The 21,373-nt window shown below is 53.7% G+C and overlaps 1 protein-coding gene across 1 annotated transcript; it reads right to left on the bottom strand.

Annotated features, from left to right (window-relative positions):
• Positions 1 to 6,544: 6,544 nt before the first annotated feature.
• On the bottom strand, positions 6,545 to 13,861 carry KIF12 (kinesin family member 12). Its single transcript, XM_060102368.1, has 19 exons — positions 13,836 to 13,861; positions 13,700 to 13,765; positions 13,522 to 13,600; positions 13,244 to 13,371; positions 13,082 to 13,157; positions 12,575 to 12,709; positions 12,265 to 12,400; positions 11,407 to 11,504; positions 11,085 to 11,235; positions 10,279 to 10,397; positions 10,092 to 10,196; positions 9,391 to 9,493; positions 9,218 to 9,308; positions 8,937 to 9,023; positions 8,083 to 8,173; positions 7,931 to 8,011; positions 7,198 to 7,298; positions 6,983 to 7,101; positions 6,545 to 6,654 (listed from the first exon to the last, which is right to left on the bottom strand). The coding sequence occupies exons 1-19, from the start codon at positions 13,859 to 13,861 to the stop codon at positions 6,545 to 6,547; spliced, it is 1,902 nt and encodes a 633-aa protein (XP_059958351.1).
• Between the last annotated feature and the right edge of the window lie 7,512 nt (positions 13,862 to 21,373).

Below are 21,373 nucleotides of genomic sequence, written 5' to 3'. Positions count from 1 at the left end.
AAGACAGCTGAGGGAGAGTGGGAGATTGAAATCACCATGGCCAAATCCTTGAATCACGATCAATCATTGGCACAACTTAAAAGGCAAAGATACCTGTTCCCTTGCATCACCGATTTTGAATTAGTCTGTGTATCATGGCTGGGAGGATCCCCAAGGCTTCGTCCAGCAGCGTGATGGTTGAGCAGCTGAACTTTGCACCCAGACCATCCTGGGTTCCGGTCATGCCTGCAACCCCTTCCTGCCTGTTTGATCTTAATTGACTTTCTCAACCTGAGTCTTCCCCTGTTAAATGGAGTTAATAAGAGCTCGCAGGGGTGTAGAAGAATTCAGTGATGAGCAACATGTCACGTTCTTGCTGCTTGCAGACAGCTCAGCAAATAACAAACGATGGCCCAGGGTGGAGGGTGCCCTTAGATGTTGTCAACTTAGACTCCTGATTGTGGAAGCGGGTGGCTTAGCCTGCAGAAGCAGCCCAGAAAGTGAGACACTTTGGAGCTGAGTGTTCTTGAGATCCAGCTGCCCCTGGAACAGAGCTTGTGGCCCAGAGCCTGGCTCCCTTCGTACCCCAGAAGAAAGGGCTCCCAAAGGAATAAACTTCCAAAGTCCTGTCTGCATTCGGGAAGAGGACACAGGGGTTTTCCTACTCTTTGCAGACTGGTCTTATCTGCCCTGCCTTAAAGCAAGACCTCAGGAGGCCTGCCCGACTCCTGGCTGACTGGGTTGACATCACCCAATATCCTTGGATGGACTAAAACAGCTCTTTTATGAAATCACGAGGCAAGCCAGACTCCTTGTAAGGTCCCACTGGCCTTTCTTCAATGAAGACAAATGAATCTCTCCCAGTCAGCTTCCCTGGAAGGGCAGTGGGAACACTTCCTTGGATTTTCCACTGGGTGACCCAGTCCTGAATGGCCACTCTCTCCCTGGAAGAATCCATATTAGAAGGCGCACCTTGCAGGAAGGCGTCAGCAGAGCTGGATGTCAAGTTCATGAGTCTGTATAACCAGAGTCCAGATATTGATGCAATTCCTCTCCTGGAAAACAGGACTGGTAGAATGTTTGTGCTGAAAGCATTCATTAGTAATAAAAATCGTAATAACAACCAGTATGTATTTAGCACTGACCACATGCCAGGCTCCATCCTAAACGGTTTACATGGTTTCACTCTTTTAATCCTCATATCATTCCCCGTGAGCACATTAACTTCTCGTAGTGTAAACCAATTGTATCCCCACTTTACAGGGGAGGACTGAGATTCAGAGAGGTTAACTACCTTGCCCAGGCTCCCACAGCCATAAGTTGGGCAGACAGGTTGAGAGGAGTGGGTTTGACAAGGTTCTATAGCCTGGCGACCACCCAGAGCCCTGGGCACCACACAGAAGCAGGACTTTAAGGGTCCATTTCTAATTCTCTTGGTTCTGGCTAGGCTGCACAGAATCCTCCTTCATTGGGTAGTCTGTGAATAATTATTTTATCTTTGGAGGTGGTGAAGCTTCTTTCATGGGGGAAAAGAGCTTGAGAAGTCCATCCCTCTGCCTCACTAAAGACCTCTGTATGGTCTGGCTTTGCTGGATTGTGCTGGGATTTGATGGAGACTAACTTCTCCAAGGAGGCCGCTCTAGTCTGCTCAGTGGTTCCTGGTTGGATAAAAACTGCTCCTCTATTTTCCCTTCCTCTGGGGTCCTACTGTGTGGCACTTGGCATGATGGTTGAAATCATCTATTCAAGAGCCAGACCACCTTATAACAAATCCAACTTTTGCCACTTACTAGCTGTGTGACCTTGGGAAAATTCTGAGCCTCTTCTTGTCTTGGTTTCCTCACTGTAACATGAGGATAACAATAGTACCTACTTCACAGAGTTGTTATGAGAGATGAATGCATTCCTACATGGCCAGTGCTGGAATGATGCTTGGCAACAGATAAATTTGCTAATTATTATTTATTCCATTGCATAGCAACTGTCACTTTGATTGTTCTTTTCCCCCACTTGGCTGGAAGTTCTTTGAGAACAGAGCGGTGGCTCAAGGTCAGGCCAGTGTCCTCATGCCTAGTAGACCAGGCCTGACCTTCAAGTAGACCAGACCTGGCCTTCATGTGTGATGAGTGAGAGATAGTGTGATCAGAGCCAGGGGCTGAAGGAAGGTTCGTGAGGAAGACACCAATGGCCAACTATTAAAGATCTTTCTTTGTTGGCCAGTAAGTACAGATGTCAGTGATGGCCAGGGGACTTGTAGGTCTGTTGCAGAGCAGGCTTAGAACCCAGATCTCCTGACGCCTGTCCTGGTCTCCAACCACAGCACCAACTTGTTTACAAGTTCCAGTAGCTGCTGCTCCTTGTTTCATAGCAAGACCACCCCCACCTGCCCAACCCCGCTCTGCCATGTTTGTTTGCTTAAAATAAAGGAAGACAAGTCTTTGGAAGCTCGACAAGGAGATGGAAATGGAAAAAATAAGAGGACACAAAATATCCCTCAAAGGGGCTGAAATCAACCTGTTGTGTACAAAACTGAATAACTATGAATTGGGGCAAATGTGTCATTAGACAAAGGGAGGAAAGACCTTGAGTGACAGAAAGCAGGATGCGAGAGAAGGCTGAAGGAGATAGAGGGATGTGGGTAAGATGTTCTTGGCAGTTGCATCTTTGGTTGGAATAAACTCTTATGTTCTCTCCACTTCTTGGGGTTTATCTTGGGGTTGGTCATCGAGATGAGACCTTAGAGCCTCTTAAACACAAGCATCCACAGGAATGCTTTTCCTGAAGCTTCTCTTGTCCTACCATAATGCTTTCAGCCATGCTCCCCATTCTGCATTGGCTAAGAGTTGGAGTCCCCAAGGATCTGGAGAACTCAACCAGGCTTCCAGACATCTAGGTTGATCTCTAGATTTGTCAGCATTCTGGAAACTAATGATGGCCTTCCAAGCACTGGTAAACATCCTCACCCCCAGCCAAAGATTCTGGAGAATCCCTTCCAACTTCTACGCAAACTTTTACAATTTCAGAGAACTCTTCTAGAGATTTGGAATTCTGGGAAATTCCTTCAGTGCTTCAGGATTTCCAAGAGCTGCCCCCAACTCTAATGTACCAGAGATCCTCTTCAAAGTTTGACAGTGCTGGAGAACTACTACCCCATTTCATGGGGCCGGAGAACTTCCCCCAATTCCGGCATTCTGCAGAAAGCTTTCCTGTGGAATCTACTGTTCTCAGTAAAAACCACAGGATTTGAAGAGTCTTGATACATTACTGGGGTCCGATGGAATTCCTCCAGGGTTAGGGATTCTGGACAAGCTGCAGTTCTTGAGTAAGGATGCTGATTGGGAGATGGACGCATGGTTCGTGTGACGGGGGTAGCGGGGACTAATCGCCTTGAGTCCTGAATCTATCTCTGGGAAAGTAAGTACGGATTTTGCTGAGCTGGAACCAGGAAACCAGAAAATCGTGGCTGGCTCCAGCGGGAGAAGGAATTGTCCAAACAAGAATGAACCGGCAACAGCCAAGGTCCCCCTGGGTGGTCCCTGTCCATTCTTCCCAAGGCAGCCAAGGAAAGCTTTCACGCTCAGTGCCAGGGGCCTCCTCTGCCTGAGGCTAGAGACCTCCCAGCAAGCAGGGACACATTAGAGTGAGATAAGGGCTCTGGGGAATGGAGGAGCCCAGGCTCAAACCTGCCGAGCCACACAAGCTGATGTGGCATCAAAATTACCTAGAGTAGAAAAAAGTGGCTTTACGGCATTAGTCTGGCTTGCCCTCCTTCTACCCTTCAGGTCTCTGCAAAAATGTCACCTGCGTGAGACCTTTCCTAACCCCCCTATATAGAACTGCACCCGCCCTGACAGATGGACCTTCCTGCTCTGTTTTGCTCCATAGCATTTATCACTATCTGACTTCCCATGTGTTTTGCCCAATTTCTTGTTTCTTGTCTGTGTTGAGGGTAAGGCTTCTTATGCTTTGTTCAATGCTGGCCCAAAGTTGTTTCTCAATTAAATATTTGTTGAGCAAATTGTTTTGGAACCCAGATTGTCAATTCTGTCAAATTGTTACATTGACTAAAAGCTGCTTTTGGCTAAATTATCCACAACAGGCGAAGCCTCATGCTAAAATCTTTCCAAATGTCAGTGGATTTAATCCTCATGACTGTCCCATGAGGGGCTAGTATTCTTGTTATCTATTCTGCAGATGAGGTGACTCGGGCTCAGCGCAGTTAAGTCACCTGCCCAGGATCACTCATGGTAAGTGATGATGTTGAGACTTGAACTTGTGTTGTTCCGTCTACGGACTGAACCCGCCCACCCTGCCTGGCCCGGTGCCTGTGGTGTCTGGCTGTCACCCCACCGCCCTGGGTTCTGCCTCCATGGACTCCAGCCTTCTACAAACACCTCTATTCACAGTCACAGGTCTTGCCTTTCAATCCATGGCCACTGGGGGCTCCAGCCAGGGATGACCCTGACACACCCAGCTTCAGAGCCCAGCTCTGCAGAGAGGGGCTCAGGAGTCAGGGCCCCGGGAGTGGGGAAGGCTCCGAGAGTCCCAGGAGCCTGCCCCAGGTCACACTGCACACTCAAGTGTAGCCTGGAGACACCTTGCTTTTATCTTTGGGTCCTTACTTACTTCCCCCCCGGGAAAATAGGGCATAATTAGGGAACATTCCCTGGGCTAGTTTCCACAGCAGTGGGTAAAAGTGTTGGGTCTTTTCTTGCTTGGTCTGGCGCTGGGGAGTGGGGTGGGGGCAGTTGGAGTTGATTTTCTCAGGCCAGGCCTGTGGGCAGGTCCAAGCACTGTTCCAGACAATGGATGCGACCCCTCCCCAGGGGCATCCCCAGGCGCCCTGATTCTCCCGAGCGGCTCCCTGGCTTGTCCTCCGGCCTCCGCCTGCCCCTTCCCCAGTGCTCCCCAAGCCCGTAGCTGAGGGGTTCCTGCCTGGGGTCTTGCATGAGCCCAGTGCCCAGCGCCCAGGTCTCAGGGGATGCCCAGCCTGAGGCTGGCTCAAGCACCGCTGGTTGGGGCATCTCACCTCTCCCTGCACTGATCATGTCATTGGTCTTCCACCTCCAGCTCATCCTTACCAGTTAGTCCAACTACCACCGTGGCCAGTGTGACCTAAATGCAGACCTAAGCTGGTGACTCCTTAAGACTCTTCTGTGGTTTCCTGCCGTCCTCGGGACAAACCCCAACTCCCAATAGGTCAGACAAGGCCATGCACGTCGTGGTCCAGGCAACCTTTGGAACTCTGAGCCTTTGCCCCTACAGCCCCTCCACCTGCCCTGGGCCAAATGCTGTTCACCCTCTGAAACTTAATCATGGCTCTCTTTGGCAAACCTTCCCTGACAATTTCTGACTGGGTGACCCTCTGTGCCTCCACTGCCCTGGGATTCCCCCATCAAAGCTCATGTGTGAGGTTGTAAGTGTCTGTCTGTCTGTCCCCCACCAGACTGTGAGCTCCCCAGGCAAAGCCAGCTTGTCCCTTGTCCGTCTTCTCTGCCACCTTGAGTTACAGTTGGTGCTAGTGGTGTCTGTTGAATGAATGAGTGAATGTGTGAACAAACAAAGGAACGAGCCACGTGGGTCTCAGTTTCCCTAACTATAAAATGGGAGAGTTAGGTTAGCCTCGTGGCTCTTTCTGCATTGAGGTCCTCCCACGCGCACCCCCAGTTTCTCATGTCACATCTGGAGTTACCCCTGATTGTAGACCCACTGCATCCTATGGGGCGCTGTGCTGGGAATCATGATATTCGTAACCTCCTTGACCCTCATTTAGAGATCAACGGGACAGGGAGCCATGTCTAAGGGACTGTGTCTCATTGACTGAAAACCAGAAAGTGGTCCAGGGAGGCTGCAAGGCCTGCCCAGGGTCTCTGAGCCGATCTGCGGCATCAGAATTCAGGCTTCATGATCCCTCCAGCACCAGGACACGTGCAGCTGGGACAGAGAGTGTGAGCCCCTCGGTCCACCACCTGCCCCAGCTCAAGGCCAAATCAGTTTCCCCCAGGCCTCCTCCGTGGAGAGGCTCACCATTCAATTTCCCCATGCCTGCCCAGTGGCATAGAGTAGTTGCTCAATGAAAACTTGTATAAGACATGAAAGGAAATGGGGACCTGAAATATTCCCGATCAGAGGGCAAGGGGACACACACCTCTGCCAGGAGTCCTTGCCTCCTCTTCCTCAGAACGCCCCCCAAGAGCCCCTCCTCTCTGGGATTCCCTCAAGGGCAAGTCAGAGGACAGGACCAACCAGACTTAGAGCTGATGCCTCTCTTTATTCATTTATTTCACCATGGCTCCCTGGTTTCTCCTGAATCTGGTCTCATTTCTCCTGGTCTAGGCTGGCACCCTCCCTTTGCTTCCCCAGACTGCCCCATCAGCCCCCACCCCCATGCCTCAGGAATTGCGTTCCACCCAGCCCAGCTGCAAACTGGAGCAGCAGCTGCTATATCCCATTTAACAGATGGGGAGACTGAGGCCCAGGAGCACAGAGCACAGCCCTAGGTCACATGGTGGTCTCCTGGGTTCGCACTTTGCCCTCAGCAGGAAGGGAGGACCCGGCTGGGGCTTCATGTGCCTTCACTGGGGGGTGGCTGGCTCCGGCCACGTCGAAGGGAGCTGCCGATTTGGTCTTTGAGGGCCTCCAGTCTCCGGGCCAGGTTTGGAACTGCAGCCCCACCTGAGCGACACAGTGAGACTTGAGGCCGGCACTCCCTTGGAGCCTGCCTCACCCAGGCCCATCAGGGTCCCAACATCCTCTGGGGAAGCCTCAGGTGGTACCCACTCCCCTCCCCCTGCCATGTACCCCATGGGCTCCAGCATACATCTGGGAGTGCAGGTGGCCCTAGGAAGAGAATTCTAAGTTCCAGAAATAGAAAGATCTTAGAACTCTCACCTCTTAACATGCCCCCTATTTCAGAAATGGGAAGACTAAGGTTTGGAGAAGGTGGGTTCTGGCCCAAGATCAGAGAAAACACTGGCAGCCCTTCCCCTGCTCCTTTCTTCACCTCTAAGCACTGGCGATGTGTCCAGGGGCCCCATGGGCAGGGGAGGTGCAGAGGGTACCACGTCCTCCTTGGTCAGCATTTCTGCCAGGACCTGGGTCTGAATCCAGTCGCTGTGACTCCTGGGCCAGGGTGGGTTGGGTGGTGGGAAGCGAGCCTTCATGTTCCCGGGCCTCCTCCCCAACCCCCACCCCCCAGTGCCCCAGAGCTGGACCCACCTCTCTCTTGAACACTTGGCAGAGCCAGGGCTACATGGGGGCACCCAGGGCGGGGGCCGGGCAGACAGGGGCATGTCAGCTGGGGCCTTAGAGCCAAACACCTGCAGGCAAGACCAGAGCCCACACTGGGTGACCTCAGCCCTGCTTCTGTGCCCCACTGCCCTGGCGCCGACCATGACACCACCATCCCTGCCGTACCTGCCCCATGGGGCACTAAGAATGTCAGGTGGGCATAAAGGGGTGGGGTCCTGGTCACTTTTTCTGTGGGCAGTGCATGGCCCTTGTGATGTCCTCTCTGGAGACAAGGAACTCCATGAGGGCAGGACCCATGTCAGGTCTGTGAATCCCCAGTGCCCAGAACAGGGGCTGCCACGAAGCAAGGAGCTTAAGGAGGGTTATTGAATGAGGAAGTGAACACTCATTCACTAAGTAAATGCATCCATTAACTCCTTCATTAAGTAAATGCATAAATGAGTAACATGTAAGTGAATGAATGAATAAGCAAACAGCAGAGCACGTTCCCGAAAGAAGGCAGGATGGGGAGAAGGGGCAGGAGAGGTAAATAGCTATTTGGAACCCTGGGCAGAGAGAGCCCAAAGCCAGCCACTCCCCACTATGACCCAGCCCGGCACATCAGAGTCCCCAGAGTTCTGGAGCCTTCCAGACTGCAGACTCCCTAGATCCAGGTCTCCAGCTTGCCAGCCTTCCCTCCCCCCACCTCGGCCTTTCCTACCTGGGGCAGGTGGAGCTCCCTCCGTGGGCAGGCCCAGTGGGCCAGTGGCGCTCGGCACAGGGGGCAGAGAGGAGGCAGGGCCTGCAAGAGGCTGAGTCAGGGGCTCCGTGACATTCCCGCTCCTCCCCTCTCCGGGCTGGGCAGAGACTCACGTGGCAGGGGGGAGGTGGCACCATCACACAGGGACACGGTGGGGCTGGGCCAGGGCCCAGCTGGTGAAGGTAGCAGGCAGAGAGGAGGCGCCTGGAAGGAACAGTGGGGTCTGTCTGTCTGTAGTCCTCAATGCTACCAGCAGGCTGGCACCCAAGCAGGCTGGCACCCAAGTCCTGCTTTTAGCAAACACTCATGGAGTGCTTACTATATGCAGGCACTGTTCTCAATGCTTTACATAGGAACTTATTCAATTTGATCTTTAAAACAACCCTGGAGGACCTCCCTGGTGGCGCAGGGGTTAAGAATCCACCTGCCAATGCAGGGGACACGGGTTTGATCCCTGGTCCGGGAAGATCCCACATGCCATGGAGCAACTAAGCCCGTGAGCCACAACGACTAAGCCTGTGCTCTAGAGCCCGCGAGCCACAACTACTGAGCCCACATGCTACAACTACTGAAGCCCGTGTGCCTAGAGCCCGTGCTCCGCAACAAGAGAAGCCACTGCAGTGAGAAGCCCGTGCACCGCAACAAAGAGTAGCCCCCGCTCGATGCAACCAGGGAAAAACCGCACGCAGCAACAAAGATCCAACACAGCCATCAATCAATCAAATCAATCAATCAGTCAATCAATCCCAAAAAACCCTGGAAGGCAACTACTATATCATTCCCATTTTACAGAAGAGGAAACCCAGGCAGTGAGAGGCTAAATGACTCACCCAAGGCCACACAGCTGGTGGCAGAGCTGGAATCAGAACCCAAGGGGTCTGGACCCAGAGGTCAGACCTAGCCGTTTCACTGAGCCACCCCTTTTCCACCTGCCGTCCATCCAAAGGCTTGTCTCCGCCGCGCTCACCTCTCCAGCTCCTGGACCTGCCGAGCCAGGATGCACTGCTCCTCTTGGGCCAGGTCCCGGCTGCTCTGCAGCTGCCTTTTTTCTTTCCTAGGAAGAGCAGGCCCCGGGACTATGACAGGAGGCAGGGCTGGCGGGGCTATCAGTCAGCCTCTCTTCACTGCAGCACAGTATGAGCCCCAGGAGGCAGGTGGGGACAGAGGGGGAGCCAGGGACCAGGGAAGGGAAGGAGCCCAGCAGTGAGGGGCGGGGCACAGAGTGCCCGGCTGGGGGCAGGGCCCTACCTGAGCCTCTCGTTCTCCAGCATGAACTCCTGCAGCATCCCGTAGAGGTTCCGCTGAGCCCAGGCCACCCGGGCCCCAGTGAGTCCAGAGGCTTCAGGGAAGAGGGAGGTAGCTGGAGCCCCAGGAGCCCCCGACCCTATCCTCATCTCGCCCCACCCCCAGGGAGCTCATACCTTTGGGGTCCATTTGGCCCAGTTGGGACCGCAGGCGATGGTTCTCCTCCTGGAGCTGCAATAGCTCAGTCTCCAAATGCTGGGGTGGCTTTGCCACAGGGGACTGCAGAGAAACAGACCCAGAGCTGCTGCTTGTGGCTGTAAACATTTCACACTGCACAAGGGTCTCTGGGGTTGCAGAGTGAGTGGAGCTTAAAATCCAGCCCATGCTCCACTTGTCAGCCTTGAATCCTGGCCCAAGGCTGCATCCATTTGGAGGGGGCACCTTGTCCTAACAGCATTAAAGTGCCATGTGGCCTCAGCTGCATGCCTGGAGGGCCCACTCTAAGCTACACCCCACTCCCTGTCCAACCCCAAACTCAGCTCTGTTCAAACCTCAGCTCAGATTCTGACCCCAAATAAGGCCCCATGTCAGACTCCAACTTAACTCAGACTTATCATGATACCAGCTCAGATGTTGGCCAGACCCTGAATCATATTCCTAACCAGACTCCCACCCTAGACCCGCCGTAACCCTGACTGTGACCCGATCCCGCCCCCACCGCCCCCCCAACCATAACCCCATCATCAAGATTCCGACCCTCATCCCAACCCTGACTCAGTCCCAGACTTCTACGTGACACCAACTCAGTCTCCAGCTATTGCCTGATCCCCCACCCTCTGCCCTGCCCGTCCCTCTGCCTGTGTCTCTCTCCACTCACCTTGGGAGCCTGGGGCTGAGTGGTGATCCGCTGAGCTCGGCTTGCATATCGCAGGGTGCTGAGGGTCTCGGGAAGGCACTGGGCTGAGGGGGACACGCAGGCCACCTGGGGAGGACTGCCCCTGAGTGTCCCTCTCTGGGAGCCCTCCCTCAGGACCCAGCCCTCCTTGCCAGTCCCCCCTAGGTACCATGAGGGTCACCCCACGCCCTCCCAGCGAGTCCGCCAGCAGCTTGGTGAGCTTGCTGTCCCGGAAGGGGATGTGGCTCTGCTTCCGCTGTGGGTCCAGCAGCAGGGAGATGCAGTGACCTGGGTGGGGAAGGCAAGGTTACCCTTCATGTCCAAGGCCACCCAGCTGGTACTGTGCAAAGCCAGGATCTCCACCCAGGCTTGCAGGTCTCTAAGATATCTCTTTGCACGTGATCTCATTACCCATTCAGATTGGCTTCTGCCACCAGACTGGGCTCCATCCCTGGTCCCCAGGGCCCACCGAAGGGCCTGGCACTTGGCAGGGGCTCAGGAAATGTCTGACAAATAAATCGAATGAAGAGGCATTCCCTATGCGTCTCCCCATGCATGCACAGAGGAAGGCCAAGGCCCCAGCTGTTAAGGACCTCAAGGCCCAACGACCGACGGGGTGGGGAGGTGGGAAGACAGGTTAGTGCCCTTCCCCTCACTGGGCCTCAGTCTTCCCAAATGCAACAAGGGACAGGTTGAATGTCTGAGGGCTCACACTCTGCACTTGCGTGTTTCTACCTCCCCAGTTAGAATGTAACTGTATCCTCAGGATTTATAGATCTATAAACAGAGTTCTAAGAGGGAAAGCATGAGACAACAGCAAGCCGAGGCCGGAGGGAGGCCTGTGGCTTCTGGATCACAGCCCTTTAACTCTCCTCCATGCCCTACAACTCCTCTGGTTTCCCCCACTGCGGACAGCTATGGGTAAGGCACAGAGGAGGGATTCAGGAAGTCAGTCCACCCGGCCCCAGATCTCACCCAGGGCCAGCAGGCTGCGGTTGATGCTGTTGGCCTCAAGCATCAGCTCCCCACGGGATCCTGTGGCCGCCACCTTCTCACTGCCAGCCAGGTCTACAAAGCACAGCTTCCCCCCGGCAGGGGGTCCCCCAGGATCCACAGAAGGCATCTGCTGGGGTTGGGGGAGCAGGGCTTGATGGGGACGTGGGAGGGGCTGTCCCCATCAAAGCCACAGGCCAAGGGTTTTCACGATTACCTCCTGTGTATGCCCAAGTTGTTTTATACATCCAGAGGCAGACCCTTGCTGGGTGGCCCTGGGCCACCTCTTTCCCCAAGCTGGGGCACTCACAGTTTGGTGGCTGATATACAGTGTGAGCAGGGCATGGCTTCGGCTAGAGGCCTGGTTCATGGTGTGAGCTGAGCTCCTTCTACGGCTAAGACCTAGAGGGGAAAAATATATGGAGCTGGACGTGGTAGGAAGAGCAAGTGGTCACCAACAAAGAAAAAGGAGCAAAGGCATCCTGGTAGAGGGCCAACCAGTGCAAAGGCACAGAGGCAGGAGAGTGGAATGATGGGTGCTGGGTTGGGCTCTAGCACAGATAGGTGAAAGGGGGATGGAGAGAACTGAGTGGAAGAATGTCAGTCTGATTCACATTTTATCAACATCTCTCCCCCTGCTGTGTGGACGGAGAGAAACTCAGACAAAGAGATCAACTGGGAGGCATGGCACAATGCTCGGCCTGAGCCCAGAGTCTCAGTGTCCCTTGATGCCAGCCACAGTAGGTGCTCAATAAAAATCTGATGAATGGATGAATGAGAGTGGAACTGAAAGGCCTTTAGGCTAGGCTAGGAGGTATGGCCTAGAAAGGTCTGGAAGGGAAGCAGGATGTGGTTTGCTACATGGAGAAGCATGGACTGAAAGGAGGAGACCCTTCCATGGGGGAAAAATGAGGCCTGACTGAGGCAGAAGCCCAGGGCTGGAGAGGAGGGTGGGAAGAGTCTGGAAGGCAAAATCAGCAGGCCTGGGGGGTGGGGGTGGGACATTCTTGGGCTGTATCTGAATTGTTGGTTTGCTGGCTCTTTTCTCCCACAAGGGTGATCTCTGAACCCACAGCTCCAGGCTGGGGCCCCGAGGGCACTCAGTGAACAGGTGAAAAATGGGCATCTCTCGTACCCAAAGCTCCCCTGAAATAGCACGCACCCATTTGCAGAAGTTCCATCAGGGCCCCCAGACTCCCAAACTCCACCACCCGCAGATGCTCCACATAGAAGCCCCGGGTCTTGTTCCAGCGAACAGGGAGGGGCCGGGGAGCCCCTAGGCTCAGCAAGTCTCGAACCTGAGAGAGGAGGGTGGAGGGTGAGGGAGGGACCTCTCTGAGTTCTTGCTTCATCCACCCCAAGACCTTATGGTCCACAGTCCCCCATCTGTTCTGCCCCTTGACCCAGCCTCCTTGGAAAGAAATGCCTCCTTTTCCTTGTGGGCTGTCTTTCTAGCCTTCTCAGTCCCCCACCTGCTCATTGTAGATCTCCAGATAGGAGGCATGGAGAGTGACAGGGGCACCGAGGTGCTGCACGCGGTCGAACAGCCAGGCGAAGGTCCTCTGCATGATGCCGGCCAGGCTGGGGGGTACGGGCACGCCCTCCCCCTGGGGGAAGAAACAGCTGAGCCTGGGGCTGGCTTACCACCACCGCCGCAGTTATAATTACCCTTTGTAGAGCACTGTGCCAAATTCCCACACAACATCACATTTAATTCTCAGTCAGTACTATCACTTCCATTTTACAGATGAAGAAACTGAGAGCTAGTAAGTAAAGGGGACACAATTTGAACCCAGGTGCTCTAGACTGGCCAAGTCCCTTCACCTCCCTGATCCTCAGTTTCCTTGTCTGCAAATAAATGGGGCTGGGCTTCATCGTCCACGTCCCTTCCCTCTGGGAGTCTGCGCTGCCTGCGGCTCCCCAGGGCTTCTCGCCCACCGACCCCTCACCCCCGGGGGCTCCGAATGCGATCGGCCCACCTGGGGAGGAGGTCCGGTCAGGGTGTAGGTCTTCCCAGAGCCGGTCTGGCCGAAGGTGAAGACGGTGCAGGAGAAGCTGCGGGCCGCAGGGGTGTGGCTGTACCCAGGGAGGGGCGGGGGGCGGGGCCGTGTGGGGGCGGGGCGTCACCGGGCCTCACTCACCCGCGCAGCGCCAGGTCCCCCAGGCGCCGCACGCCGCAGGCCCGGAACACGTCCTCTTGCGTGCGCGCTCCGTCCAGCACTGCGCCGAAGCGGAACGCCACGTCGGGGCCCCCGCCCGGGGGGCTCACCTGGGAGAGGGGGCCGTGGAGAAGGGGGCGGGGCACTCTGGGGAGGGCGGGGCTCACCTGGGGGAGGGCGGGGCCTGGGAGAAATTGGCCTGGAGGGACCTGGCGTCTTCCCGGTAGGTGTTTTTTGGGGAGTGCGGGGGCGGTCCTCACCTGCAGAGTCCGGGTCCCCGAGCAGTGCAGCACGCTCTGCTCCCCTCGACGCAGCTCCGCCGCGCTCATGGGACGCACCCTGTGGTCCGAAGAGGCGGGGAGGCGGGTGGATGATCCATCCTGAAATCTCCATCAGTGCCTTCCTCGCTTGGACCCCTCCTAGCCAACCTATACCCACCTGAGCAACACCTGGATGGGCGTTTCTGGCCCGTCTGGCCCCTGCTCCAGGTTCCGCGCGGGGTCCCTGTGGCAGCAACGCGAGTTAACCATCCCTGCGCCAGCGGCTCCTTGAGCCTCCCTAAATCTGTACTTACCCGTCGGGGGACCCGCGTTCCTCCATGTTCTGCTTTGCACACGGGTTAGCTCCGCCCGAGTCTCAACCCGCCCGAGTCTCGTTCTTTTCCCTCCCCAGTACCCTCCCCCTTCACCACACTGGGACTGGCTATACACACCTTACATCCTCCACCCTCATCCCCCCCTTCCCAGGCAGCCACCCTCATCCCCCCCTTCCCAGGCAGCCATCCATCCGGAAAGGCTGGGCCCGCCCAGGGGTAGCTAGTTAAAGATTTACCCACCGCCACCTCTGTGGTGGGGAGAGTCTGTAGCTAGGGGACTCTGGAGTCTGAGGATCACTTGCCCTTGGCCAGTCCCATCAGGAGGGACCACCCAGACCAGCCTCTTCTGTGCACAGATGGGGAAACTGAGGCCAGGATGGGAAAGACTCAGCCAAGGCCGCACAGCAAGTCTGGGCAGAGCATGGACCAGGCTCTTCCTACTTTCTCCACCTACTCCTCCAGTTTTGTAATCTTCCTCCCCACCTTACCCTTCCCCAGCAGTTCCAGCTTCCTCCAGCTCAGAGCCCCGGGAGGGGAAAGGGGTCTAGAGGGGTGGGAGGGGCCCAGGTCTCAGTTCCAGGAAGATGTGGCTGGATTGAATTCCTTGAGCTGAGCTGACATCAGGCTCTGAAGCATCTGGTTACACTTTGGGCCACCTGCCTCTCCAATGCCAGAGCTGATCCAAGGCCAGGGAGCTTGTTTAACTCTCTCCTGGCCTGGCTGATGAGAGCAGCAGAGATGTCTGTGAATATGCTGGGGCGGGGCAATCACCCACTCAGTGCCATTCTTCATGCAGGACACCGGGTGGAGGAATCACATGCAGATCCTGCCCCTTCCAAGCTCAGAGTCGTGCTAGGGAGACAGGTAAGTGCAATCTGATGTGCAGGGGTTTGGAGGAGGGGGTGGGATTCAGAGGCCTGTAGGAGCAGGGAGGTGAGAGTGGTGGGTGAGGGTGTTCCAGGCAGAGGGAGCATCCTGCAGGAAGGCCAGGATGGGGTGGGGAGATGTGTGCGGCATTGAGAGCTGGTTTGAGGCTGGACTCAGCTCATGAAAGGCACTTAAAAGAATCTGGACTCATTCCTCAGAGAATCAGGAAGCCAATGAAGGGTTACCAACAGGGAAGTGACACCATCAGTAGGTAGCAATTGTTATAATTATTGCCATTCTGGCTATCTCTGCATGTTCTCTGAATATTTCTGTAAATTCCTCTTCCTTCAAACAAACATTAGAATGAAAGCTCTAATAATCACCCCCTCTTGATGAAACACGCTCTACACCACCACAAATGACAGCCAACTATCAGAGCCACCCAAGTAGCAAATGATTTATCTTGGGTGGCAGTGAGTTCCCCATGCACTGGAGGCATGCAAGCAAGAGCCCAGTTGACCTTTTGGTTTTATAGGGCCTTCTAGCTAGATCTGCAGGGAGAATTAGGTAGAGCAAAGAGCCACTGCCTCCAGCTCTGCCACTAACAAACCGCAGAGCCCTGGACAAGTCATTTCCCCTTTTAGCCTGTTTCCTTCCTATGAAAAGAGATGAATGATCCTGCCCTTATTTTATATAGTTCTGTGACTTCAGTGAAACTATAATTGAAAGTGATTGATATATTGTAAAGAATTATTTAAAAGCAAAAATAAAAATCCCTAGATGATCTCCAAGATTCTTTTCAACTCTGAAGTTCCTTAATCAATTATATTTTTTGAATCCTTGAGGTGGATAGGACAAGAATTACCATTCCTGTTTTTCAATTGAAAACAAAACAAAACAAAACAGGAAAATAGAGATAGGCAGAGGAAGTTGTCTGAGGAGAAAATAGCTGTAAATGGCCAAACTGAGAGAGTTTAAATCCAAAACCAGGAACTCTAAGTTCTTTGCTGTCTGCTGTGGCAGGTTGCCTTTTTCAGTCATAAACCCAGTAAGTGAACGAGTTGCTCCTTTAAAGGCCCTTCAAAGGGTTAAGGACTATGAGTCACTCACATCTTAGTGTGCATTGGTTTGATCAGATTGCTATTCCTCCTCAAACTGGAGTGAGGGGAGCCACACTGAAGGGATTTTGAGAAAAGTACAGAAACAAGGGACATGTGCACTCTGAGGTGTGATGAGCTGTTTGGTTGGGACTTTTACACCAGGCTCCCAACCTGGATCCAGATGTGGCCATCACTGGATGTCTACAAGCAGGAGCAAAGTTCTGGTTCTGGTCTCTAATGATGAATGTGAACATCTGCTACCCTCATATTGAGCACTCATGCAGCAAATGTTTATTAAGCCTCCTCTATGTGCCAGGCTTCCAGGCATTTGAGATACTCCAGTGAACAAAACAGACAACGCTAAGTGTTTGTGGGGATGTGGAGCACCAGGAACTTACACATTACAAGTGTAAATACAACCATTTTTTGGAAAACTGTTTGGCAACATCTACTAAAGCTAAACATGTACCTGTCCTATGACCCAGCAATTCCACTCCTAGATCTGTGCCCAATAGAAATGAGTGCATACTTCCACCTAAAGACATATACAAGAACATTCTTTGTAGCTTTATAGTCATTTTAGCCACCACCTCCATCACCACCACCACTATTTCTTCCTCTATCTTTGTCATCATTACTGCCACCATCATTACTCCATCACCAATACCTAACAGCAGTGCCCATAATCAGCACTGCCAATAACCAGCAGTGCCCAGAATCATTAGTCACTGCAACCACCGTCTCCACCATCATCATCACTGTTACCATTGTATGTAGTCTGTGTTTATTCACTTGAGAAAATTCAAGATGCAGTACCTGGACCCCAAGACCCTCATTGACCCTGATGCTGCCTGTTCCCACAGCTGGGACTGAGTCCCTCTGTGTCCACCTCCCCTCCTCACCCTGTTTTGAGCTTGTCCTCCACTTCCAGACCGCCCCTTTTCCTAGGGAGCAGTGGGACTCCTGTAGTTGAGGGAGGGATAGAGAGAAGACATGTACAGAAGCTCAACACGTCTTAGAAGCTGGCTGGACCCTGCAGGGGTGCATCGCCAGGCCTCGCTAGAGGGCAGCAGAGCATCATGCCAACACGGCCCCAGGGTTCATCACAAAGGAGGCTTTGTCAATGCTCTTTCTATACATTTTCTCCTGAGCTTGTGCACTGTGGAGGGGCTGGCCAGCCTTGTGCTGTGCACGGGGACGAGCAGGCCCTCAAGAAGTGCTTCTCGAGGGAATGAATAAAAGCCACATCGAGCAATCAGGGGACCCTCCCACACACACCCTGCTCCTGGTTCTAGCCCCTTCAGTCCACTCTCCTCCCTTCAGCCCCAGCCATCCCCCCCAACCCCTGAGAAAACCCTACCCTCATCCCTGGGGCCTCAGAATGAAGTCTGAGGTCCCCTGGCTGGGACTGAAGGCCATTCAGACTCAAGGCCATTTGGGCTCTATCTCCAGCTGCCCGCTCTGGCTGTCCGCATCCTGTATCCTGTGCTCCGGCCCAAAGCTTTCCTAGGCTTTCCTTTGATCCTTTAAACCTTTGCCCCTGCTTTTCCCTCTGCCAGGAGCGCTCACTTCTACCTGGTGGATTTGTCCTGCAAGCCTTCCCATCCATAGAATGCCTTCCCTCACACCCCCCGACCCACGAGGTCAGGTTGGAACCACATTCGTGTCCTCACAACCTCCTGGCTTCCCTCTGTTACAGTGCTGATCATACTGCATTGCTCTTCCTCTCTGTCGGGGAGCTGGGACTCTGTGGGCTTCACCCCTAGGGCCTCTGAGCCAGGGCCCTGCATGCAGTAGGAATTCAACAGATGTTGGTCGGAAGAAGGGAAGGAGCCGGGAAGGAGGAAGGGAGACTGGCGAGAGGGCTGCTGGTTGCATCCCTACATCCCTCCCTGACCCCCATCTCTCCTCCCTCCCTTCCTCTCCTAACCACAAACTCTCAGCTTCATGATGTAAGGACTCATGTAGAGACCCATTTATCATAGAGATCAACTCCTGCCACAAAGCTACTCTCAAACGTGCCCAGAAGCTGAATGACACTCTCCCCAAGCTAGCCTCTTGGACCCAACCATGTGCTACAAATTTAGAGTTCGCAGAGGGTGGAGGACAGGCTCTAGGGGGCCCTGGTAAGCCCGGGTGTCAGTGCCCTCTGCTCCCCCTGACACATTACACAGGAGGGCTCGTCCCCATTTGTGAGGTACAGAGACTGAGGCCCTGTGGCAAGAGGTTGAACCCAGCCTGGGGCTCACCCTGCCAGATAGACTTGCATTGGATTGAGGTGGAAGAAAGATGATAAAGGAGATTGGTGAGGAGGATGGTCTCCCTTCATCACACGACACCCATCTGTCATTGCTCCACTTGTATCCCCCGTGGAGGAAAAGCCAGATGGGTCCAAGGCCTGTTGTGAAATTTTCCAAACAGAGCTTGCTGTAATCTTTAATTAAAACATCAGTGCGGGCCACAGGACTCATTTCACAAAATTCTCCAAAACAGGGACCTTAAGGGATCACTGAATGAATGTCTCTCTGCCCCCCTAGCCCATTTTGCAGATGGAAAAACTGAAGGGGGCCAGCACGGGCTAGAGCAACAGTTGCGTTCGTGATCAAGAGTAATGATTTTAGGACAAGATGGAGAGAGTAACCCGTTGGCACACCCAGGCCACCACTCTTTCCCCTTCTATGCCTGGTTCCTCTCCTCCGAAGCCTCACATGGCTTCTCTGCTGTGTATGGTGGGTACCGGCAGCCATGCCAGGCTTCCTGCTAGACAAGGAGCTTGGTGAGGGTAGGGATCCCATCCCCATGCCCAGCACAGGGTCTGGCACAGAGGCACACTCACTGTCTGTGTGTCTGTCTGATGAAGGCATGAAAGTCCAGCAAGAGGAAATGATACTGCCTGAAGGGTGGTTGTGAAATCAAAGGACCCAGGGTTGTTGAAACTCCTGTTGTTTCCAGGATCTCAGCTCTTCTCCCCAGAAACGGAAACAGCTTTCCCCTGCCTCAGTCCACCCACTGCTCACCCAGGAACGACTTACCTGTGAGCTGGATATCTTCTCCTAAAAGCAATAATGTTAATACGTAAGAAAGTTAAGGGACGTTAAGGACCATCTCTTGTGCAATGATGCCTCATGTGTCTGGAACCTTCTGGGTCAGAGGGCCGGAAGTTAATATTTATTGAACACTGGGTATTTTTTCTACTTTCAGTAGTTTTCAAAGCAATCCTCTGGATTGGCACTATAATTGTGCCCATTTTACAGATAAGGAAACTGAGGCTCTGAGATGTTCGGTAACTTGTCCAAGTGGTGTAGTGGGGATCTACACCCACTAAGTGGTATAGTGGGGATCTGTCAGTCGCCAGAACTTGTGCTCCGTCCTCTACTCTCTGCAGCCTCTTCCTGTGAGCTGTTCTGCGACGCTGAACTCGGCTAACTGAAGTTGACCTTTTACGTACACAATTTGTCTTAGTTTTACCACCTCTCTTACCACATGCTCCCCTATTGGCTTTCACAACCCCCTGCCTTCTTCCCTGGGGAATGTTGAGTGATACTTTAAGGCAGTGGAGCTCCTCCCCTGGCATCAAAATCACCTGGGGACTCCAGGCCGCACCCACAGAGATTCTGATTAATTGGTTTGGGGGGTGGGAACCAGGCATCAGTGTTTCCAAAGCACTCCAGATGGTTTTAATGCACAGCCAGGATTGACAACTTCGGCTTTCAGTTGTTCTTGATGACCAAGTCATCCCACTCAGCGTGTGTGTTGGGCTATGTTCCGGTAGAGTGATTTCTCAGATCCTGATGGGCATTTTGAGACCTTGTGTCTGTTGTATCTAGAACATCTACCCTTCTCTTGGGACCAGACTTCCGGATAAGCCATCTCATTTCTGCCCGAGATTCCCTCTTTTCTAGCTTAGAATCCACTGAACCCATGGAAAAGAGCAGAACTGTCCACAGGCCCTGCCTGCAGGGACCGTGGGATCCATTAACAGTTTTCCAGATTTTTATTCCTTCCTAGATTTCCTCTACACAGGTGACAGAAAGCTGTCCAATGTGTGAGGCGAAGCTGCACATTCAATTTGAATGTGAATTAAGCACATTCAAAGCACCCACTGTGTGCCAGGTCACAAACTAGGTGCTAACGATCCACTGTGTCGTTGGTGGTGTTTGGTTGAGCATAGAGAAGCTGCATCCTCTCCCAGGAAGTCCTCCTGGATTGGCATGGGAGCCCTCCTGTAAGGACCCACACCCTCCCACAACTATCGGCCCCAGGACCTGAGCCCATCTAGTGGGGGTAGTGATGGGGCAGCAACATCTGTCTGCCTGGGAGAACTCTAAGTTCTCTGAGGGCAGGGACTGGTTGGTGAATCAGGGCATGTCTCTTAAACTGAACTACTCATGGCAGCTGGAACCGAGTGCCATGGGAACACCGGCGAGGAAAGTGAATCCTGACCAGAGAGCAAGGGCTGGGGAATCTGGAAAGACTTCCTGGAGGAGGTAGCGTTCAGACAGGCTTTAAAAATGGGTAGGGGCTTCCCTGGTGGCGCAGTGGTTGAGAGTCCGTCTGCCGATGCAGGGGACACGGGTTCGTGCCCCGGTCTGGGAAGATCCCACATGCCGCGGAGCAGCTGGGCTATTGTGTTTGATTCATCATGTTTGCTGCTATTAGAAGTAGGAACAAATAGAAGTTGGTTGTTGTAGTAGTAACAGTCGTAAAGTAGTAGAAGTATAAGTACTAGTAGTAGCAGTAGAGGTGATGATATAAGTAATAATAGTAATAGTAGTCACAGTACTGGTAGTACCAATAGTATTAAGAAGTACCAGTAGCACTAATAGTAGCAGTAGCAGAAGTACTGGTACTGCAAGGACTGGTGGTGGTAGAAGTAGTAGAAGTGCTGGTTGTACTAATAAACGGTGGTAGCAATAGTAGTGGAAGTAGTAGTGGACGTACTAGTATGATGCTATAGTAATAGTAGTGAGAGAGGTAAGACTGAGAGGATTCAGCCCCTTTTAATTCTGGGGAGATGGGACAGTGTCTAGTTTACGGAAATTGGAAAGGAGAAGGGTCCAGAGAGATGAGGCTGACAGAAATGAAGGGGTGCAGGGCCCCAGAAATTGGTGCTCATCAAATCCTCTTAGGCTTGGTGAGAGAATATGATTGTTTCAGGGACAGCGTCTTAGGGTGGGGGGCCGGGCTGTGTCTCCACCTCCCGCTCCCCCAGGGAGGCAGGGACAGTGTTTGCTCCCAGAAATCCCAGAGCCCTGGAGGAAGCAGGGTCTTGGGTGCCTCTGGTCCACTGTCCTCTACACACACCGAGGCTCCGTGTGTGTGTGTGCACGTGTGTGTCTCCCTTGGGTCACAGAGTAGGGAATGATGACTTTGTGGCCTCGGGAGACGTGCTTCCTGCTGCTCCAGTGGGCCAGCTTTGAGGGTTTGGCGGCGGGGCTTATGTGGAAGCTGCAGCTTCGTGTTCCAGCTCCTCAGCTGCCAGAGGGGCGAGTCAGCAGTGGGGCCTGGCACCCACCCAGGCAGGGACTCAGCGGCCTCATGCTGATAAGG

This window comes from Mesoplodon densirostris, chromosome 6 (genome assembly GCF_025265405.1).
Source record: "Mesoplodon densirostris isolate mMesDen1 chromosome 6, mMesDen1 primary haplotype, whole genome shotgun sequence".
NCBI lineage: Eukaryota > Metazoa > Chordata > Mammalia > Artiodactyla > Ziphiidae > Mesoplodon > Mesoplodon densirostris.
The sequence above is the reverse complement of the archived record's forward strand: the minus strand, read 5'-3'. Positions and strand labels throughout refer to the sequence as shown.